The sequence below is a fragment of the Rana temporaria genome, chromosome 10 (genome assembly GCF_905171775.1).
Source record: "Rana temporaria chromosome 10, aRanTem1.1, whole genome shotgun sequence".
Lineage (NCBI taxonomy): Eukaryota > Metazoa > Chordata > Amphibia > Anura > Ranidae > Rana > Rana temporaria.
The window spans coordinates 27058125-27082347 of NC_053498.1; the positions used below are offsets into that span (position 1 = coordinate 27058125).

The following is a 24223-nucleotide window of genomic DNA, read 5'->3' on the forward strand; positions in this document are numbered from 1 at the left end:
TGTACAGGAGTGGAAGGATATTTAGGGACTGAGTAGTGGTTAAGCGGGTCATACATGGATTGAAATAACGCCAATTATGCAGAGACCAGCCATAGTCAATCTATGTATGGGCTAGCTGGTTTTACACAAGTCAATCTATTAATCAACTTGAGTACAACCAGCCTGTTTTTTTTTTCTTAAAACAATCAGTGCTGCCAGCTAAAGTTAGCAACACTGATCATTGTACGCACTGGCAGAACACAATAACACTGCAGGAGTGATTCCCCCATCCACAGGTCAGCAGGTGAGAGGGTGTGTGGGGACAGGCTGGGGAGAGATACTAGTCAGTGGCTGGGTAGGCACTGGTAGTATCAGAGCCAGATACACACAGGTTACATACGCCACGATCGTTAGAGCGAGAACAATAATTCTAGTACTAGACCTCCTCTGTAACTCTAAACATGTAACCTAAAAAAATGTAAAGCATCGCTTAGGATACCAAAAAAAAGTGTGCTAACTTAACTAACTAACTGTTTTTTTAATGAATGAAACATTTTTTTCCAAAAAAACATGTTTGAAAAATTGCTGCGCAAAAACCCTGCTAGAGCTGCACAATTGATCGTTAAAAAAATTGTGATCTCGATTCAACCCCCCTGACGATCTTCAATGCAGAGTTTGCTGATTCTTTCATATAACAAGTGGAGAGACTTTCAGCTGTCAAAAGAAAATATCTGGGCAGTCTGCCAAGTTTTTAACAGGAAACATTGTAACTAACACTTCCTTCTCAGATCAAAGGGATAAACTTCTGTGTGTAAAGAACAAATCTGGGCAGTCTGCGAAGTTTGTAAACAAAATGAAACATTGTAACTAACTAACATTGTAACTAAATTTAACCACTTAAAGTCCAACACTTGTTTCTTAAGTTAGAAAGCAATATTATTTGCTAGAAAATTACTTGGAACTGCCAAACATTATATATATTTTAGCAGAGACTCTAGGGAATACAATGGCTATTGCTGCATTATTTTATGTCACACTGCATTTTCCCACTTCAATGAATAATAAAAACCATAAAAACAAAACAGTGAAGTTAGCCCATTTTTTTTTTTTTTTTTTTTTATGTGAAAGATGATGTTACGCCGCAAGAATCGTGAGAGAATCGTGATCTATCTTCTAAGCAAAAAAATTGCAATTCTCATTTTAGCCAGAATCGTGCAGCTCTGTACCGTGCAACATAAAAAGTGCAAAGACCACCATAGAGTAATTTTCTAGCAAAAAACAAATGATGATTTTTACATGTAGTAGAGAAGTGTCAGAATTGGCCTGGGTGGCAAGGGGTTAATTACCATGAGTAATATACAAATAATTATTATAAGCACTGTGATCCTATCAGTCTGCTGCAGTGTGTCAGCTTGTATTTATATTGGCCGCTCTGAATGTAGCTTCTGACAGACTGTGCAAGCAGGCCCGTATCTCCGGAACCATAAATGATAGCCGTCCCATATTTTAACCAGTTGTGGGGTAGCTCTTCCCATGCCTACCCCCAAATGTGGGGTTTCTGTGACCTCTGGTCATCGAGCTACAACCCCCCAAATTCGATCTTAGAAAAAAAAATTCTAAAAAAAAAAAATTTTTTTTTTTTTTTTTTTGGGCAAATGGGCCTATCTTGAGAAAGGGGCCTGGAGCTGCAGCTCCATCAGCCCCATTGTTAATCCGGCCCTGCCTGTGATGTCCATCATAGGCGCCGCAAATTTAGGAGACGGGAATTACAATCCCGCCCCGCGCGACATGCCCGCTCCACTCCCTGCTTGGTTTGGCGGCTCTCTACGTCGGCACGGCTCCTGATAGCCCACTGGGCGCTCCAGCGCCGCACACCACGGCTGCCTGCCGCATCCCTGCTCGGCGGCTCTCCCTCTCGGCTTCTAAGCCTCCCTGGCTGCACTATGACGGCTGCCTGCCCATCCTCTAAGACTAAAAGAGTGGCTGATACTTCAGATGGACAGCGGCAAGTACCCAGACTGGGAGGATGAGCAGAAGACAAGGTTCCGAATCCCATGGAAGCACGCTGCCAAACAGAACTATAGTGAGGAAGAAGATGCAGCTTTATTTAAGGTAGACCAACCCCGGAACTTTAGAAATACCAGACTTACCTGGTCACCACAAATAGTAAAAGGTGAACCACGAGTCACATGATGTATGTCAGACAGAATCAGAGATAGATCATGTGATCGGTGCTCCAGCACAGGGTCGCTGATAAGGGGGTAGCAGTTGTGGATTGTTCACAATGCAATGCAAGCAATTAAATTTTTTTAATGGGTTTTCATCATTTGCCATCATTTTTGAGATTTCTAATGTAAAAAAAATAGGTCACCTTTAAAAACGCCTATAAACGAAATTGCGGCAAAACGCTGGTACCGCGTTTTGTGGCGTTTAGCGTCTGAAACGTGGAAAACTTTTGCGTCTGAACCCATGTTTTTGCTTCTGGAAAAACGAAGTTCAACGCAACTGCCTAAAAACGGCAATAAACGAGACTGTGTGCATGGACACATAGGATAACATTGAATGTGTTCAGGGGCAGTTGAAAAAGCCTCTGAACACGCCAGGGGCGTAACTAGAAATCACAGGGCCCCATAGCAAAATGTTGTATGGGGCCCCCCAGAGCCGCCCTAGTGTCAATGCAGCGTGACCTGTGCCCAATGCAGCGTGACCTGTGCCCCATACACAGCGTGACCTGTGCCCCATACACAGCGTGACCTGTGCCCCATACACAGCGTGACCTGTGCCCCATACACAGCGTGACCTTTGCCCCATACAGCGTGACCTTTGCCCCATACAGCGTGACCTGTGCGCTACACAGCGTGACCTGTGCGCCATACAGCGTGACCTGTGCGCCATACAGCGTGACCTGTGCCCCATGCAGCGTGACCTGTGCCCAATGCAGCGTGACCTGTGCCCTATACAGCGTGACCTGTGCCCCATACAGCATGACCTGTGCCCCATACAGCGTGACCTGTGCCCCATGCAGCGTGACCTGTGCCCTATACAGCGTGACCCGTGCCCCATACAGCGTGACCCGTGCCCCATACAGCGTGACCCGTGCCCAATACAGCCTGGCCTGCCTGTTCCCAATACAGCCTGGCCTGCCTGTGCCCAATACAGCCTGGCCTGCCTGTGCCCCATACAGCCTGGCCTGCCTGTGCCCCATACAGCCTGGCCTGCCTGTGCCCCATACAGCATGACCTGTGCCCAATGCAGCATTGCCTGTGCCCAATGCAGCATGACCTGTGCCCAATACAGCGTTGCCTGTGCCCAATACAGCCTGGCCTGCCTGTGCCCAATACAGTCTGAACTGCCTGTGCCCCATATAGCGTGACCTGTGCCCAATACAGCATTGCCTGTGCCCAATACAGCCTGGCCTGCCTGTGCCCAATACAGCCTCACCTGTGCAGAGGAAGAGGCAAGCCGGCCGGATCAGCAGAGAGCGGGATTGCCCGCTGTAATAGCGTTCATTTGAATTTCCCGTCTTCCCGGGGCTCATCGTCACATAGCCCCACCTCTTAGCCCAACGCCTTTGATGACGTCACTCTGTCGATCAAATCTGTCGATCAAATCTGTCGATCAAAGGTGCCGGACCAAGAGGTGGAGCTATGTGACATGAGCCCCGGGAACACTGAAAGTTCTAATGAAAGCTATTACAGCGGGCAATTCCGCTCTCTGCTGATACGGACAGCCAGGGGCGGACTGACAACTCATGGGGCCCCGGGCAATAGGAGATTATGGGGCCCCCAGGCTTAGAGATGGCCGCCATATTTTTTTTGATGCAACATGAATGTGGGCAAACCCATGCGGAGAGGCGCCAAGCTCCGTGACATGCTGAGTGGCTTAGAGTTGGTGACCCACTAAATTCACCAGAAGCCTCTCATGGGCAAACAATTGCAGCCTCACTGTGCCCCATTAAATGCAGCCACTGTGCCCCATCAAATGCAGTCACTGTGCCCCATCAAACGCAGCCAACTGTGTCCCATCAAACGCAGCCAACTGTGTCCCATCAAACGCAGCCAACTGTGTCCCATCAAATGCAGCCAACTGTGTCCCATCAAATGCAGCCAACTGTGCCCCATCAAATGCAGCCACTGTGCCCCATCAAACGCAGCCAACTGTGTCCCATCAAGCGCAGCCAACTGTGTCCCATCAAGCGCAGCCAACTGTGTCCCATCTAATGCAGCCAACTGTGCCCCATCAAATGCAGCCAACTGTGTCCCATCAAACGCAGCCAACTGTGTCCCATCAAATGCAGTCACTGTGCCCCATCAAATGCAGCCAACTGTGTCCCATCAAATGCAGCCAACTGTGTCCCATCAAGCGCAGCCAACTGTGTCCCATCAAACGCAGCCAACTGTGTCCCATCAAACGCAGCCAACTGTGTCCCATCAAACGCAGCCAACTGTGTCCCATCAAACGCAGCCAACTGTGTCCCATCAAACGCAGCCAACTGTGTCCCATCAAATGCAGCCAACTGTGTCCCATTAAATGCAGCCCACTGTGCCCCATCTAATGCAGCCAACTTTGCCCCATCTAATGCAGCCAACTGTGCCCCATCTAATGCAGCCACTGTGCCCCATCAAACGCAGCCAACTGTGTCCCATCAAACGCAGCCAACTGTGTCCCATCAAATGCAGCCAACTGTGTCCCATCAAATGCAGCCAACTGTGTCCCATCAAATGCAGCCACTGTGCCATTAAATGCAGCCCACTGTGTCCCATCAAATGCAGCCAACTGTGTCCCATCAAATGCAGCCACTGTGCCCCATCAAATGCAGCCAACTGTGTCCCATCTAATGCAGCCAACTTTGCCCCATCAAATGCAGCCAACTGTGTCCCATCAAATGCAGCCAACTGTCTCCCATCAAATGCAGCCACTGTGCCATTAAATGCAGCCCACTGTGTCCCATCAAATGCAGCCCACTGTGCCCCATCTAATGCAGCCAACTGTGTCCCATCAAATGCAGCCACTGTGCCATTAAATGCAGCCCACTGTGCCCCATCTAATGCAGCCCACTGTGCCCCATCTAATGCAGCCAACTGTGCCCCATCAAATGCAGCCACTGTGCCCCATCAAACGCAGCCAACTGTGCCCCATCAAATGCAGCCACTGTGGCCCTCAGCCCCCCCCCCACATGGGGCACAGTTGGCTGCATTTGATGGGGCACAAATGCAGCCACCGTGCCATTAAATGCAGCCACTGTGACCCTCAGCACCCCCCCCCCTGTTGTCTGACCGACACTTGCCCCATCTTGGTGGCAGGTCAGGCAGTGGGTGACGGCGGTGAGATGTGGGACAGGCAGCGACGAGCTGCTTACTCCCTGCACCTCTTCTTTTCTCCTGCTAGGCGTCCAATAGGAGCGCCTGTCCTTTCAGCCAATCACATGATGGGTATCAGACCCGCACTTCCTGATTGGCGGAGAGCCGGTTCATTGTTAGAAAAGCAAACATTAATTTGCTTTTCTAAACCCACCTGGATGGGCTCTGAGTGCTCTGCGCTCCAAGCCCACCCTAATGTGAAGCCTATTAGAGCCTAGGGCTCTAATCGGGTGCTTCAACCCCCCCCCCCCCTGCAATTTAGGCAGCCAGCGTCCTAAAAGGGGATGGACACCTGAATTGGGGGTGGTCATGGATAGATTCATGCAATGCATGAATCTATACATTCTACATAGAGGGGGTGGTGCCCTTAATGGATGTACCGCCCCCTGGTATACACACACACATGCACTGTATACATACACAGTGTATATATATATAGTGAGAAGTGCCATGCTTCTGTGCTGAACTTCTCCAATCTCTGCTACATCTCCCTACTCATCACCTGCCCACCAGTACACAGGCACAGCCTCCTCCTCTCCTGTATTACCACATGTGAGCTGCTGGGGCACTACAAGTACCAGCATGGCAGAAGGGGCAGGAGCAGTGTGTTCTATCAGGATAATTTTTGGAAAAAAAGTGCTGGTGTGTGTATATATAGATATATATTTATGAGGCAGCAATCCACCCCACACTGCAGGCTGTCCCCTCCTCCCTCTCATCTCTCCAGCAGTCGGCGTCTCCTGCTCGTATGTCAAAAAAGCCGCACTGGAGAAGGGGGCGTGTACACTGTGCTCCCATTGGCTGAGAAGGCAGTGAAGAGGCGGGGCAGCTACAATCTCGAGATTTGTACATCAAAATGATGTCGGTAGTGGCCATTTCAGTGATAGACGTCAAAAAAACACGGATTCCAACAAACTGTCCCTGCTTTTACCAAGGCTGGCAACCCTGATGGGGCCCCCTAGTGGCCATGGGGCCCTCAGCTCGCATCTTCCTCTCCTCTCTCTTCACCGGGCCCCCCTGATCCTCACTCGGCTGCGGGCCCCATAGCGCCCGCGTGGGTCGCTATGGCGGTAGTTCCGCCACTGGAACACGCGTTTACCAGCCTTAATCTATCTAGTGTTGGTCTAAGCAGGAACTCTACAGCAACGATAGGTCCCCAAAACTCCTCCTTCTGCAATATCTTCCCTCCAGTGTTGCCAACCTACCAGATTGAAATTTACTGGTACGACACCTGCCACGTTTTTACTGGCATTTCACAAAAGTTACTAAATTACATTTTAGGTGCAAATTTCAGTATTTAGGCTACAAACAAGTACGCTAGGCAAATAGCAATGCGATTTAGGGTAGATATTAAGGTAAAAAAACATATTTTTGCTATTTTCGATATAATAAGGGCAAATTATTTAGTCACATGCCCCCTGCCTCCATCCCCCCTCTGCCACCAACACCCCCTGCCTTCACCCCTCTCTGCGGTGCCACAATCTCCCTCTGCCTCCAATTTCCCCCAGGCCCCCTGCCTCCATCGTCCCCTGCCTCCATCCCCCTCTGCCGTGCCACCAACAACCCCTGTCTCCATCCCCCACCCTCTGCGGTGCCACCATCCCCCTCTGCGGTGCCACCAACACTCCCTGCCTCCATTCTCCCCCTGCCTCCATCCCCCTCTGCGGTGCCACTGCAGCCACCAACACCCCCTGCCTCCAATCACCCCCTGCCACTAACACCCCCTGCCTCCAATCACCCCCTGCCACTAACACCCCCTGCCTCCAATCACCCCCTGCCTCCAATCACCCCCTGCCTCCAATTTCCCCCAGGCCCCCTGCCTCCATCGTCCCCTGCCTCCATCCCCTTCTCCCGTGCCACCAACAACCCCTGTCTCCATCCCCCACCCTCTGCGGTGCCAGCATCCCCCTCTGCGGTGCCACCAACACTCCCTGCCTCCAATCACCCCCCGCCTCCAATCTCCCCCTGCCTCCATCCCCCTCTGCGGTGCCACTGCAGCCACCATCACCCCCTGCCTCCAATCACCCCCTGCCACTAACACCCCCCTGCCTCCAATCACCCCCTGCCACTAACACCCCCCTGCCTCCAATCACCCCCTGCCACTAACACCCCCTGCCTCCAATTTTCCCCTGCCTCCATTGCCCCCTGCCTCCATCCCCCTCTGCGGTGCCACTGCAGCCACCATCACCCCCTGCCTCCAATCACCCCCTGCCACTAACACCCCCCTGCCTCCAATCACCCCCTGCCACTAACACCCCCCTGCCTCCAATCACCCCCTGCCACTAACACCCCCTGCCTCCAATTTTCCCCTGCCTCCATTGCCCCCTGCCTCCATCCCCCTCTGCGGTGCCACCGCAGCCACCATCAACCCCTGCCTTCAATCACCCCCTGCCTCCAATCTCCATGCGCAGTTCCAGGCCGAACCGATCTCGGCTATTTTTACTGGCACATTCCCGCAACCCACGGACATTTACGAACGGGGGAAAAAAGTGCCCGTTTTTACGAACACGGGGGCTTCCCTGTGCTTCACTGTGGCGGCGCATCGATCGTGTCATCCCCTTTATAGGGGAGACACAATCGATGACGTCAGACCTACAGCCACACCCCCCTACTGTTGTAAACACACACTAGGTGAAGCCTAACACGTTCAGTGCCCCCTGTGGTTAACTCCCAACCTGCAACTGTCATTTTCACAATAAAGAATGCAATTTAAATGCATTTTTTGCTGTGAAAATTACAATGGTCCCAAAAATGTGTCAAAATTGTCCGAAGTGTCCGCCATAATGTCGCAGTCACGAAAAAAATCGCTGATCGCCGCCATTAGTAGTAAAAAAAAAATTATTAATAAAAATGCAATAAAAATATCCCCTATTTTGTAAACGCTATAAATTTTGCGCAAACCAATCGATAAACGCTTATTGCGATTTTTTTTTACCAAAAATAGGTAGAAGAATACGTATCGGCCTAAACTGTTTTTGGGGGATATTTATTACAGCAAAAAGTAAAAAATATTGCATTTTTTTCAAAATTGTCGCTCTATTTTTGTTTATAGCGCAAAAAATAAAAACCGCAGAGGTGATCAAATACCACCAAAAGAAAGCTCTATTTGTGGGGAAAAAAGGACGCCAATTTTGTTTGGGAGCTACGTCGCACGAGCGCGCAATTGTCTGTTAAAGCGACGCAGTGCCGAATTGTAAAAACGCCTTTGGGCATTTAGCAGCATATTGGTCCGGGGCTTAAGTGGTTAAGAAAGCTCTATTTGTGTGAAAAAAATATATAAAAATGTTGTATGGGTACAGTGTAGCATGACCACACAATTGTCATTCATTCAAAATGCAACAGCGCTGAAAGCTGAAAATTGGCAGGAAGGGGGTAAAGTGCCCGGTGGGCAAGTGGTTAAAGCGCACATCATTGTATTTGTCTCTATCCAAAGCACTGAATGTTTTTCTCTTCTCTTTTTCTCACTTCTGACAGTTTTTGCCAACCCAAGATAATTGGTGATGGTGGAAGGAGCTCCAGCACACTGCCTGTAATTGACAGCCACAGCTGTGCACCCCCCCCCCAAAAAAAAATGGGGGTATTTGCTTTTATTTTATTTTTGTATTTATTTTTATATTGCTTTTTGGGCCCCAAAATTATTTGTGGGTATTTTTTTTTTTTACAGACAAATTGCACTTAAAGGGGTTGTAAAGGTACAATTTATTTTTTTCCGACGGGAAAACTGCCCAAAAATCGCCGGACAAAAAAAAAGAGAACCTGCTCTCTTTTTTCCAACCGGGATTCCAGGCGGAAAACAATTTTTTTTTGGCAGTTTTCCTTTGGGGAAAAAGCACGATGGAGCATACACACGGTCGGGATTCCTGAGGAAAAGCTCTCATCTGAGAGTGTGTACGGGGAAAAAGTAGAGAGCAGGTTCTTGGTTTTCCCCTCGGATTTCCGACATACCTTTTGCCGTCGGAAATCCTGGTCGTGTGTACAGGGCATGAGGGTTATCTCAACGGGAGCAAGTCGGGCCTTTGTGAAACTTAATCCGTTTTGGCTCTAGATAATTAATGCCCGTGAATCTATACAACATGCTTTGACCTCTTTTCTGGAAATTAACGTAAATACTGCGTCTTTTATGATGGTGTGGGACACTATGAAGGCCTACCTGAGAGGTCTCCTCATCAAAGAAACTAGTCAGGCTAAATCTGACAGCAGGAGGGAGATAAATCAAGTAAAATGAAAGAGTGAATGCGGCTGAGACCGCCTACATTTTAGATCTAACCAGTGGCGGTTCGTCCATAGAGGGCGCTGGAGCGCCGCCCCCTCTGGCTCTCACCGCCACTGAGTCTAATAACATAGATTCATGCATTGCACGAATCTATGTTATTATCGCCGCTGCCGCTGTTCTATTCAGATGGTCGGCGCTCATGTCCGGCCATCTGAATAACGGCAGCTGGTTGGCTGTACGGAAGTGCCTATCAGAGCCAATGGCTCTGATAGGCTTTTCCGAGTACAGCCCTCGGGTCCCGGAAGCTTATACAAGGAACGCACTAGGGATGCGCTCCTTGTATAAGACTGACAGGCGTCTCAGCCAATCAGGTTGGCCTATTCTGGCTACCGGTAACCTGATTGGCTGAGACGCCTGTCAGTCATCGAGGGCGGTAGAAGACATCGAGGGACGTGGATGGCTGACTCCAGTAAAGGTAAGTGCCGGGTGCGGGGGGGAGAGGGGCACTTTACAGGGCACAGCGGCGACATCAATGGGCACAGTGGGGACAATTAAAGGGCACAGCAGTGACAATTAAAGGGCACAGCGGTGACAATTAAAGGGCACAGTGGCTGTGTTTGATAGCATGGCACAGTGGCTGCGTTTGATGGCATGGCACAGTGGTGACAATTGATGGCACAGTGGCTGCGTTTGATGGCATGGCACAGTGGCTGCGTTTAATGGCATGGCACAGTGGTGCGAATTGATGGCACAGTGGCTGCGTTTGATGGCATGGCACAGTGGTGACAATTGATGGCACAGTGGCTGCGTTTGATGGCATGGCACAGTGGTGACGATTAATGGCACAGTGGCTGCGTTTGATGACATGGCACAGTGGTGACAATTGATGGCACAGTGGCTGCATTTGATGGGCACAGTGAGGCTGCATTTTTTTTTTTACGTTTGCGCCCCCCCAAAAATTTTGAGCACCAGCCGCCACTGGATCTAACTCTTGCGAATTGTTCATCTTGGGTAGAAGCACAATCTCATATTCCTCCCACTGACACCAATGATGGGGCACTATTCCTTTTACTGACACCAATGATAGGGTACTATCCCTCCCTTTGACAGCAATGATGGGGCATTGTTACCAACGCCAGGACATTTTCTACTCCTACTGGCCACATATCTGCCCCTTTAAAGATAGTAGTAGGTGCAAGTACTGACTATGTGTCAGGTTTTTGGCCACCAACATGAATCCAAAGATCAGTTACAGATTACAAGTTTACCTGCTGTTGAGAAGGATATTTGGCAAACTTCATCTACAGGTAAATGGCAGCCTCGGAATGCTTACATTTTAATGTGTTTTTAGATACACAAACATTATGCCTTTTAGGCTAACCCAGGACATCAGTGCTACAGAACCACGGTCACCGCTTAGCCACAGATTGATTCCCCAAATGACACTGTACATTTTACACAAAAAAATGTGTAAAAAAATAAATAAAATAAAAATCCTTTTTAATTTTGTTTTGTAGTACTCCTCAGTATATTCATTGCCTCAGCCAATGAAATTGAAACAGAAGTTATTCCTCGCAACCCATCGGAAGGCCACCCTGTTCTTATTAATATCATTGGCATCACAGAAGACATACGATTCTCTGAATGGTACCTTGGAAACAACACATCTGCTAAAAATCAGATTACAAGGTACAACAATGGAGATGGTTCTCAAAACAAGGGAGCAAAATACTTTACCGGAGCCAACATCTATCCTAATGGCTCGTTGGAGATTCAAAAAGTCCAAAAGGAATTTGAGAGTAATTACACCGTATTTATCCAGGGGATGTCTAAGCCATATCAACAGACTGGTAAGTAAGCAGTTCTTTCACATTTTTGGAAAAAACATTTTTTTTAATAAAGATCCTTAACCCCCTTGACGGTAAACCCGAGCGTGACTCGGGGTTGGTTTTCAATGATAAGATCGGTATCCCCGATTCACGCTCGGGGTGGACGTGCAGAGTGTGCAGCGGCGCGGCTTACCTTCTCACTGGATCCACAGGCAAGTTACTTACCTTGTCCCTGGATCCTGCGTGAGCGAGCGGCGTCCTCGCTCGATTCACAGTGTCCCCGTGTGCCGCCGATCTCCATTCCCTGCGACGTTACGACGCACGGGGGCGGAGAACGGCGCCAAATTCAAAAAAGTAAACAAACACAATACACACAGTATACTGTAATCTTATAGATTACAGTACTGTATGTAAAAAATACACACCCCCCTTGTCCCTAGTGGTCTGCCCAGTGCCCTACATGTACTTTTATATAATAAAAAAAAAAAATTCTGACTGCAAACTGTATATTGTCCAAAAGTGTCCCTTTATGTCAAAAATGGTTTTAGATCAGCTAGAAAACAGCGATAATAAATTATAATCACTTGCAGAAATGTGCGATAGCGATTTGCTGGGAAATTCGTCATAAAAAAAATAAAATAATGACAGCGACAATTCTGCAACTGAGCAAATTTCAGTGATTTTGAGTTGATTACATTATTGAATAATTTTTTTTATAATTATATTATTATTTGTTATAATTATTTATAATTTTTTATTATATTATAATTTATAATTTTGTTTTAAAAAAAAAATCATACCCGGGATGCCTATTAGATTCTTGTTTGATCAGATTTAAGTGAGTTATTTCTAAAAATTACAGGCCTACAGTATAAAACGCCAAATTTCCCTGAAAAATAATTGTACCGCTTTTGGTACGTAATTCCAGACAGAATCATACCGTCAGGGAGGTTAAGGCCACGTACACACGGTCGGTCCAAACCGATGAAAAAGTCCAGTTTCATCTGTCCAAACCGTCCGTGTGTACGGCCCACCGGTCGGTTGTCCTTCGGATAAAATTTTTAGAACTTGCTTTAAAATCAAACCGATGGTTAGTACACAAAAGCATTGGTTCAAAACCCGCGCATGCTTAGAATCAAGTTGACGCATGCTTGGAAGCATTGAACTTCGTTTTTTTCAGCACGTTGTGTGTTTTACGTCACCGTGTTCTGACCCGATCGGATTTTGAACTGATGGTGTGTACGCACATCAGAGCGTCAGGCCACTTCAGCGGTGAACCGATGAAAGCGGTCCGTCGGACCATTCTCAACGGTTTGGACCGACCGTGTGTACGCGGCCTCAGAGGTTGCTAGGGGGTCCTTGATGGAACCTGTACAGTTCAATCATTCCACCAATGAAAGTTCTCTGATGATTACCAATGTGAGGGTGCACTACACTGTCCACCATGTAAGGGGTCATTTCTTCTTCCACTGACCACGAATGTGAGGGAGTCCATTTCTGCTGACTGCCATGTAAGGTGACTATTCTTGATTGAACGGCACCCAATGCTAAATAGCCCTTCTTCACTGAACACCTCCATGTAAGCTGATTCTTCTCCACTGACCAGCACCAATGTAAGGGAGCCTCTTCCAATGACCACCACCATGTAAGGTAATCCTTCTCCACTGACCAGCACCAATGTAAGGGAGCCTCTTCCAATGACCACCACGATGTAAGGTAACCCTTCTCCACTGACCAGCACCAATGTAAGGGAGCCTCTTCCAATGACCACCACCATGTAAGGTAACCCTTCTCCACTGACTTGACTTGAAAAGTTTTGACTTTTAACCACTTGCCGACCTCCTCATGTAAATATACGTCAGCAGAATGGCACGGACAGGCACATGTACGTACCTATACGTCCTCTGCTTAACGCGGGTGGGGGGTCCGATCGGGACTCCCCCCGGTACATGCGGCGGTCGGCAAGCCTCGGGGAGCGATCCGGGATGACGGCGCGGCTATTCGTTTATAGCCGATCCGTCGCGATCGCTCCCCGGAGCTGAAGAACGGGGAGAGCCGTATGTAAACACGGCTTCCCCGTGCTTCACTATGGCGCTGCATCGATCGAGTGATCCCTTTTATTAGGGAGACTCGATCGATGATGTCAGTCCTACAGCCACACCCCCCTACAGTTGTAAACACACACACACTGAACCCTAACTCCTACAGCGCCCCCTGTGTTTAACTCCCAAACTGCAACTGTCATTTTCACAATAAACAATGCAATTTAAATGCATTTTTTGCTGTGAAAATGACAATGGTCCCAAAAATGTGTCAAAATTGTCCGAAGTGTCCGCCATAATGTCGCAGTCACGAAAAAAATCGCTGATCGCCGCCATTAGTTGTAAAAAAAATAAAAAAAATAAAAATGCAATAAAACTATCCCCTATTTTGTAAACGCTATAAATTTTGCGCAAACCAACCGATAAACGATTGTTGCGATTTTTTTTACCAAAAATAGGTAGAAGAATCCGTATCGGCCTAAACTGAGGATTTTTTTTTTTTATATATGTTTTTGGGGGATATTTATTATAGCAAAAAGTAAAAAATATTGAATTTTTTTCAAAATTGTCGCTCTATTTTTGTTTATAGCGCAAAAAATAAAAACCGCAGAGGTAATCAAATACCACCAAAAGAAAGCTCTATTTGTGGGGAAAAAAGGACGCCAATTTTGTTTGGGAGCCACGTCGCACGACTGCGCAATTGTCTGTTAAAGCGACGCAGTCCCGAACTGTAAAAACCCCTTGGGTCTTTAAGCAGCATATTGGTCCGTGGCTTAAGTGGTTAAGACATGTTAAGGGTATGTCTCTATCCCTCAGTTTTTATTATGTTACTTTAAAACATCATATAAGCGTCAGTCTATTGCCCAAAGTGGGTGCAAATACCGGTATCTGCACCCCCCCCCTCCCCCTGAAAGGTTCCAAATGTGACACCGGGGGGGGGGGAGGGTTCCAAAAAGCGGAGGTTCACTTTTTGTGTGGACCTCCGCTTTAAGTCCGGGCTTTGACTAGGCCACCTACATTTTTCTTTGTTGGAACCATTTGGAGGTGGACTGTTGTGTTTCGGATCATTGTCCTGCTGCACTTGAGGTCACAAACTGATTACCGGACATTCTCATTTAGGATTTTCTGGTAGAGCTCAGAATTCATGTTTCCATCAGCTATGATAAGTCAACCAGGTCCTGAAGCTGCAAAGCAGCCCCAGACCATCACACTACCACCACCATATCTGGCTATTGGTGAGATGTTCATGTTATGAAATGCTGTATTCGTTTTATGTCAGATGTAACGGGACGCACTTTTCAAAAAGTACAACTTTGTCTCATCAGTTCACAGAATATTTGCCTAAAAGTCTTGGGGAAAATCAAGATGTTTTTTGGTAAATGTGAATTGAGCCTTTGTGTTCTTTTTGGTCAGCGGTGGCTTTGGCCTCGGAACTCTCCCACGGATGGCACTTTTGTCTCTTTCTTATTGTTGAATCATTAACACTGACCTTACCTGAGGCAAGTGACGCCTGCAGTTCTTTTCATGTTGTTCTGGGTTCTTTTATGACCTCCTGGATGAGTCATCGTTATTCTCTTGGAGGCGGGCCAATCCTGGGAAGATTCACCACTGTTCCAAGCAGGGCCGCCATCAGGGGGGTACAGGCAGTACACCTGTAAGGGGCCCGGATGGCAACCCCCCTTTTTTTTATTTATGTTTTATAAAAAAAAATATATATATTTTTTTAATATTTTTTTTTTTTATTAAAGGGACAATTTTTTTTTTTTTTTTAGAGGTCCCCAGGGCCCCGGAGGCCCCCAGGGCCCCGGATAGTAACCCCCCCCTTTTTTTATTATTTTTTTATAAAAAAAACAAAAAAAGATAATTTTTATATATTTTTATTTTATAGTCAATATATATTTTTTTTTAGGGGTCCGGAGATCCCCAGGGCAACCGCCTTTTTTTTATAAAAAATAAAATAAAAATTATATATTTTTTTATTTCTTTTATTTATATTTATATATATATATATATATATATATATATATATATATATATATATATATATATATATATTTTTTTTTTCTAAAGGGCCCCATGTGGCAAACCCCCCCTTTTTTTATTTTATTTTTTATAAATGTTTATTTTTTTTTTTTTTTTTTTTTTTAAAGGGCCCCAAAGTCCCCAGGGCCCTGGATGGAAACTCCCCCTCCCTTTTTTTATATAAATGTTTTTTTTTATTTTTTATATATATATATTTGTTTTTATTTATTTTTTATTAAAGTGCCCAGAGGTCGAGGATGGCAACCTCTCTTTTTTTGTAATTTGTGTGTATATATATATATATATATATATATATATATATATATATATATATATATATATATATATATATATATATATATATATACATACACACACACACACATATATATATATATATATATATATATATATACACACACACACACATATATATATACACATATTGTATATACACACACACACACACACATATATATATATATATATACACACATAGGGCCCAGAGGTACCCAGGGCCCCAGATGGCAACCCCCTTTTTAAAAAATTGTGGCATGACGTGTGTCTTTTTGCGATCTGTTAGCATGCTTCACTTTGTCAGACAGTTTCTATTTATGCAATTTATTGATTCAACAGGTCTGGCGGTAATCTGGGTGTGGCAAGTAAAATTTAACTCAGCTTTCCAAAAAATTGTGGTTACCGTAATCACAGTTCATTCATGATTCAGCAGGGGGCAATTACTTTTTCACACTTCTGTAAATTGTAGTCTCAGCTTGCTTTAGGTTTGCACACTGACAACAATTTGCATGTATCTTCTAAAAATGAAGATAAAAAATCTGTAAGCTGTATTTTCATAGACAGTACCGCAGTCCCAGGCTACGTTTTGAGATGACAGCATCAACCTTTTTTTTATTTTCCACATTGACTCAAAAGCAGGTATTAACAGAGAAGATTGGGCAGTTCCCAGTTTGGAGCGGAGACAGAACGAGCGCCAGCGCTACTGCAGGGTTTGCTCCCTCTGTCAATTCCATTCCGGGACACTCTATTGTCCCGCAATGAAGGTGCCCGGGACCCAGGGCAGACCTGCTAATTGCGGGACTGTCCCGGCCAATCCGGGACACGTGGGCACCCTACCTGCTCCACGTTCCAGCGGCGCGCTGGCCTGGGCTCCGCTCCTCTCCCCCCTCTCCGGCCGGCGTCTTCATTCTAAGTGTGGGCACATCGCCGTGACAGCTTTCGGCTTCACGGCCGGGCACCCACTGCGCATGTGCGAGCGGCGCTGCGCCATCCGATTGGACAGGCGATCGCCTGGGGCCTGTCACTAGTCCCAGGTGATCGCGTACAGGGAGGGGTCGCCATAGGCGATATGACATATTGCCTAAGCGGTCCCTGGGCGGAAGGAGGAAGTGGGACAGGAAGTCCCACTCCTACTGAAGCCCCCACTCCCCCCCCCACAAAAAAATGACATGTAAAATGGGGCATGTAAGGGGGCGAGGAGTAGTTTAAGCGGAAGCTCCACTTTTGGGTGGAACTCCGCTTTAAACTTTGTACAATCAATCTGAACTATTTACAATTCAGACAAACACTAAATTTACAACATAGCCCCTATTCTTTAGGAACAGGACGCTACATATATAAAATGTTTGGGGTTTCTAACGCATTTTCTAGCAAAAAATGAAGATTTTTACATGTAAACAAAAAGTGTCTAAAAAAGACCTGGGCCAAGATTCACAAAGGACTTACGACGGCGTAACTCCACGTACGCCGTCGTAAGTCCGAATGTGCGCCGTCGTATCTATGCGCCTGATTCTTAGAATCAGTTACGCATGAATTTTGCCTAGATACGATCGGCGCAAGTCTCCTACGCCGTCGTATCATGGGGTGCATATTTACGCTGGCCGTTAGGGGCGCTTCCGTATATTTCCGCATTGAATATGCAAATGAGCTAGATACGCCGATTCACGACTGTACGTGCGCCCGGCGTATCAAGATACGTCGTTTACGTAAGGCGTCAGACCGGGGTAAAGTTACCCCTCATAAAGCAGGGGTAAGTCATGGACTTCGGAAACGTCCGAACAGCGTCGTATTTTACGTCGTTTGCGTTAGTCGTCCGTGAATGGGACTGGGCGTAGGTTACGTTCACGTCGACTAAACATTGAGCCGGCGTAACTTAGGGCCAACATGCGACGTGATACTGAGCATGCGCCGTTCGTAAGGCGCGTCATTTATGTGGGGTCACGATTCATTAGCATACAACACGCCCCCTACCAGCCTACTTTGAATTAGGCGGGCTTACGCCGGCCCATATACACTACGCCGCTGTAACTTCGGGCGCTAGTTCTTTCTGAATACACTACTCGCCTGACTAAGTTACGGCGGCGTAGCGCATATGAAATGCGCTACGCCCGCCTAAAGATACGCGCATCTTTCTGAATCTGGCCCCTGGTCTTCAAGTGGTTACAGGACCAGTAGGTGGCTGCGGGAAGGGGTTAACTCAATAAAGGAAAACAAATGCAGCCGCTGTGTTTAAGGATTGGTAAGCTGCAATATATTACATTTTTTGTTTTTGTGTTGGTGAAGTAAAAACACATTTGTTATGGTGGCTGTGCTCAGACCTCACGCACAGTTTATATAGGCCTCATGCCTAATCTATGTCCACGTTGCCTGGATACGGTGCCAGTTTAGAAACATAGGAGCCCTGGCAGTGAGCTGATCATACTGCATGGTCTCTCCATAGTGATCAGGAAGTGCCATTTGTACAAAGTGAAAGTAAGAGTGAATAGAGGAAGTGGAGTCCTGACTGAGCCCCTCCCAGGATTTCTACAAGCATGGAGAAGAGAATGCTGATCCCCGGGTGTGAAGGGCTGCGAATGCTGACAGGTAACGCTGACATGACACTACAATGGGCACCCCGGTGACACCGACCCCCCTCTTTGCTCTCCCCACTTTGTTCCATCACACTCTGATCTGTGTTATACATTAGATTTCCTACACTGTGCTGACCTGTTATTATGCTACAGATCAGCAGATTCTAATAGGGTCATCATACACGTTACAATCTGACCGTACAGCTTTATTTTACAATGGGATAACAATGATTACACAGCTAATCTATCCAATTAGGCACTGCATAGCTGTCTGTGCTTTTGTATTCCCTCCCCATCAGAATTCAATGATCAGTCATTGTCTGCAAGCGCTGACGGAATGCTGGTCGTTAGATTGGCTTCGGGTGAACAGACACATGTACTAAAAGTCAACCAACTCCTGCTGAACCAGCTGACCTTTGTTTACGTGTGTACCGGTGATCTGCCGTGCTGGTTCCAGGTATCATGGAAGTTCCAGCGCATGCGCGAACTGATGCGCTGAGATGGTTCCAGCTATCGGGAAAGTTCCTTCAAGCACTGCGCAGGTGCAAACTTGCTGACGGAAATCCCCGAACGGCGGCCGGCATCCAGGGCAACGTGGATTTTGAGGTAAGTGGCCAGTCGGCCTCACGTCCTCGCTTCGCTCGCTCGGCCTCCTGGCTCTTTTTTTAACATCCTCCAATCCACGGGGATGTTAAAGAATGAGCCTGGATGCCGGGCGAGGTTCGGAGATTTCCTTTGGGAAGTTTGCGCCTGCGCAATCAGTGAAGGAACTTCCCCCATAGGGGAACATTGAGGACAAGTCACCGGGCTTAAGCCTAGGTCCACATTGCTGCGGGTTAGGTTCAGCTGAACTCGCGCGATTTCAACCCGACAATGCAGTCCGATTTCGGGAGGCGATTTCACAGACCTCTACGAGAGTTCCCGCACAGATGTCTATACAAATCGCCAAAAGAAGTACAGGAACTACTTTCGGCAATCAGTGCGGTGCCGCACCGATTCGGCCGGCAATATGATTGTACAATCGGATTGCAACATGGATTGCACAGTTCCAGCCACTAAAAAGTAGATGAAAGATGGATAGCCGCACTCCAGGCTGTTCCCCTGTTCCTGTTTTATCATTCGATGATGTATTTGCTGTTTATTTGAATAAAAGACAACCTGCACGTTTTTTTTGGAGTGCGGCTATCCATCTTTCATCTACTTTTCATGCTTGCCCAGTGCGCTGCCAGCACCCTTGGAATCCTGTTTTAAACGTGTGACCATATAGCAGACCCACCTAGAGCGGTGACTCTCTTTCTTGTATTCGTTTTGGAGTTCCAGCCACTGCTGAACTACAAATCCCAGCAGATGCTGCTCTGTTGTCCTGTATAGGATGGGCTGTGTGCTGTGCGTTTTGATGTGTGCTGTACTTGAGGACTGGAGTTGAGAAACATTGATCTACAGAACAAACCGTACCAACACAGGAGTCAGGGTTCTGTGCTGGGATTTGTAGTTCTGTATCTATGTTTTTATTATGTAGACGATGGTGAACTACAAATCCCAGCAGATGCTGCTGTGTTGTCCTGTACAGCAGCGGCCCCCAACCTTTTTGACATTGGGGACCGGCTGCGTGGAATACAATTATGCTAAGGCCGGGGGGGATGCGTTTTTTTCGTTGGCGATTTGTTGGGGAAATGGCTGGTGTCGGCGCTTCAATCATCACAGCACCATGGTTGTTATGGAGTCAGGATGATTGAAACGCATAATTTCTATTATTACATTGTAATAAAAAAGAAATAGTTCAACTCACCGTAAAGCAGAATAAGTGGGAAACCCTGAGTGTGTCACTTGCCACATCACTTGCCATCAGATGTAGCTTGTCACTTGTTAGGTGGGGACTGTTACTTGCCAGATGTGGACTGTCACTTGTTAGGTGGGGACTGTCACTTGTTATGTGGTGACTGTCACTTGTTAGGTGGGGACTGTCACTTGTTAGGTGGGGACTGTCACTTGTTAGGTGGGGACTGTCACTTGTTAGGTGGGGACTGTCACTTGTTAGGTGGGGACTGTCACTTGCCAGGTGGGGATTGTCACTTGCCATCAGATGTAGCTTGTCACTTGCCAGGTGGGGACTGTCACTGGCCATCAGATGTAGCTTGTCACTTGCCAGGTGGGGACTGTCACTGGCCATCAGATGTAGCTTGTCACTTGCCAGGTGGGGACTGTCACTTGCCAGGTGGGGATTGTCACTTGCCATCAGATGTAGCTTGTCACTTGCCAGGTGGGGACTGTCACTTGCCAGGTGGGGACTGTCACTTGCTAGGTGGGGACTGTCACTTGCCATCAGATGTAGCTTGTCATTTTTAGGTGGGGACTGCCACTTGCCAGGTAGTGACTGTCACTTGTTAGGTGGGGACTGTCACTTGCCATCAGATGTAGCTTGTCACTTGTTAGGTGGTGACTGTCACTTGCCAGGTGGGGACTGTCACTTGCCAGGTGGGGACTGTCACTTGCCAGGTGGTGACTGTCATTTGCCAGGTGGGGACTGTCACTTGCCAGGTGGGGACTGTCACTAGCCAGATGGGGACTGTCACTTGCCAGGTGGGGATGAAGCTGCTATACTTAGGTAGAGTTCATTTAGGTATGGCTCTATCACTGGAGTGGGTACATGTGAAAGTGGATGCAAAGGGACTGCAGAATATCAGCAATGCCAAGATACAAGGATTGTAAAAAAACATGCGGCAATGGGGGTCGGGCAGTGAGATATTTCATCTCTCGGCGCCGCACCTCAGTGTAGTGATCCCGCCGGCTGTGAGGACTGGATGGTGATGGGGCAGGGCGGGCAGTGAGAGATGACATCATCTCTCTGCTCTCACACACCTCAGACAGTGTTGTGTTCCCGGCCGGCTGTGTGGGCGGAACAGCTGTGATGCGGGGCGGGGCCGCGAGAGGTGATGTCATCTCTCTGCTCGCCCGCTCCTGCCGAACCTCCGAAAGTGAAGCCTTCACGGCTTGGCTGCAAATGGGCTACGGCCCGGTAGTGGGCCACGGATCGGGGGTTGGAGACCCCTGATGTATAAGATAGGTTGTGTGCTGTGTGATCTGACGTGTGCTGTGTATATAGGCAAATCTTAAACCCACCGCCTTATGCCTCGTACACACGAACATTTTTCTTGGCAGGAAAAAAAAACGTAGTTTTTCCCGACGTGATTCCTCTCCAGCCTGACTTGCATGCACACGTTCATGTAAAAAACATCCGACCAAAGCGCAGTGATGTACAACACGTTCGACGGGACTATAAAGGGGAAGTTCCTTTCAAATGGCACCACCCTTTGGGCTGCATACTTGATTCTGAGCATGCACGTTTTTTTCCCCCCTCGGAAAAGCATACACATGACCATTTTTCGCGACGAGAAAAAGACTGACGGGAAACGCAACGGGAAAAAAGAGAGCTGGTTTCAATTTTTTTGTGGCCATTTTTTTCGTTGAGGAAAACTGCTAGGGAGCATGCACACGACCGGTTTTCACGACCAATATAAAAAATGACAGTTTTCTCATCGTGAAAACCGGTCGTGTGTACGCGGCATTACCCTCTAAATAAATTTATTGAAGAGCCAGCATAGCAATGTGCATGTGGTGCATTAAGGCCATCTCCGATAAAGTGCAGTGCCCCTCAATTTTGAAAGACTCATCCCGCCTCCAAAAAATGTACCCCCCCCCCAAAAATTAGATCCCACCTTCACTAATATGTAACCCCCAGTGATCCTACCTAAAACCTCCCCTAGGAGCTGGGACAGCACGGCTGAGACCACCACCACGGAACAGACTGCCCAGATGTTGCCCCTTGTGTGATGGACCTGCAAAATGTCAGCTGCCTCGGCGTGGACCAGGAGGGACACCGACGCCTCGTTCTATATAATGTTTGGGTGTTCTACTTAGAGGGAAGCAGATAGCAGTGAAAATAGTGAAAGATTACACATTAGAACAGCTGTTTAACTTGTAATGCCAACGGCCACCACCAGATGGCGCCAGCTCACAGAAGGAAGAGCTGGGGGCGTATGGATACACAGGATCCTGCGCCTCCGTGCGCCCCCACCTCACGCGGTGGCCGGTAATTAAGGGCCGCGGCCTCAATTACCGGCCGCCACGGGCGCCAGGTCCCAATTTCTTGTCGCAATTGCGACCTGGCGCCCGTATTTTGTCGACCCCTGTTAGATCAGGGGTCTCCAAACTTTCTAAACAAAGGGCTAATTTACTGTCCAAACTGAGAGGGCCGAACTGTGGCCAGTGTTAGTTGAAAATTCCCCAACATCATTAATTGGTAAACAATGCCCCATTATTGGTGTCAGCGGGAGGAATAGTGTCCCATCATTGATATTGGTGTGCGGAATAGTGCCCCTTTGTTGTCATCAGGAAAAGGAATAGTGCCCTGCCATTTGTGTCCGTGGGAGAAATAGTGTCCCATTGTTGGTGTCAGTGGAAGGAATCGTACCCCATCATTGGTGTCAGTAAGAGGAATAGTGCCCCATCAATGGTGTCAGTGGGAGGAATAGTGCCCCATTGTTGGTGTCAGTGGGAGGAATAGTACCCCATCATTGGTGTCAGTGGGAGCAATAGTACCCCATCATTGGTGTCAGTGGGAGGAATAGTGCCCTGTCAGTGGCAGCAATTATGCCCCATTGTTGGTGTCAGTGGAAGGAATAGAGCCCCATTGTTGGTGTCAGTGGAAGGAATAGAGCCCCATTGTTGGTGTCAGTGGAAGGAATAGTGCCTTGTGGGAGGAATTGTGCCCCAAGGGTCGGATCATGGCAACGACCCCCAGGCCGCAGTTTCAAGACCACTGAGATCACTACAGATCCCAGCACAGACTCTGTGGTGGTACTATTTATTATATTATAGATCATGGCAGACTACAGATCCCAGCACAGACTCCCGATCCCCATGTTGGAACTCTTTATTATAATATACTGTAGATCATGGTGGACTACAAATTTCACCACAGACTCCTGAATCCTGTGTTGGTACTATTTGTTATGTAGCTCGTGGTATTGTGGTGAACTACAGATCCCAGAACAGACTCCCAATCCCTGTGATGATTCTATTTATTATATTCTAGATTATGGTGGACTACAAATCCCAGCATATGCATCTGAATTTTGTAATGGTGCTGTTTATTATGCAGATCCCATCACAGTGGACTACAAATCCCAGCGCAGACTCCCGATCCCTATGATGGTGATAATAATTATAATATAGATCACAGTGGACTACAACTCCCAGCGCAGGCACTAACTATTATGTAGATCACAGTGGACTACAAATCCCAGCAAACCTCTAATCCCCGTGATCGTACCAGTAATTTAAATATAGATCCTGGCGGACTACAAATCCCAGCCCAGCTTATTGAATCCTGTGATGGTGATAATAATTATGTAGATCACGGTGGACTACAAATCCCAGTACACATCTGATCCCCCATAATGATGATACCATTTACTATAATATAGATCATAGGGATTATGGTAGATTTGCGTTTTTTTTTTTACGGAGGCGCAGGGCAACGTTTTTGCCCTGCGCCCCCGCAAATTTACTGCGCTGCCCTTGATTCACGGAGCAGTAGCTCCGTAAATTGCGTGGGCGCGCCGGCAAAATGCCCGGCGTAAGCGCGCGCAATTTAAATGATCCCGTAGGGGGCGGGAATCATTTAAATTAGGCGCGTTCCCGCGCATTTGGCGCATGCTCCGTCGGGAAACTTTCCCGACGTGCATTGCGGCAAATGACGTCGCAAGGACGTCATTTGCTTCAAAGTGAACGTGAATGGCGTCCAGCGCCATTCACGAATCACTTACGCAAACTACGTAAATTTGAAATTTCGCGACGCGGGAACGACGGGTATACGTAACATTGGCTGCCCCTAATAGCAGGGGCAGCC

General features: G+C 47.5%; 1 protein-coding gene across 4 annotated transcripts in view; it reads left to right on the top strand.

The window, feature by feature from the left end:
- Positions 1–24223, top strand: part of LOC120916466 (carcinoembryonic antigen-related cell adhesion molecule 10-like) — a 107014-nt gene that overhangs the window by 39571 nt on the left and 43220 nt on the right. The window contains exon 1 of one of the 4 annotated variants that reach the window (XM_040327448.1): positions 18219–18325. The exons of the other annotated variants lie outside the window; for them this stretch is intronic. Within the exon in view, the coding sequence (XP_040183382.1) occupies positions 18274–18325 (52 nt within the window). The 5' untranslated portion in view covers positions 18219–18273. Of the gene's footprint in view, positions 1–18218; positions 18326–24223 lie in introns of those variants that run through there. 4 annotated transcript variants of the gene reach the window in all.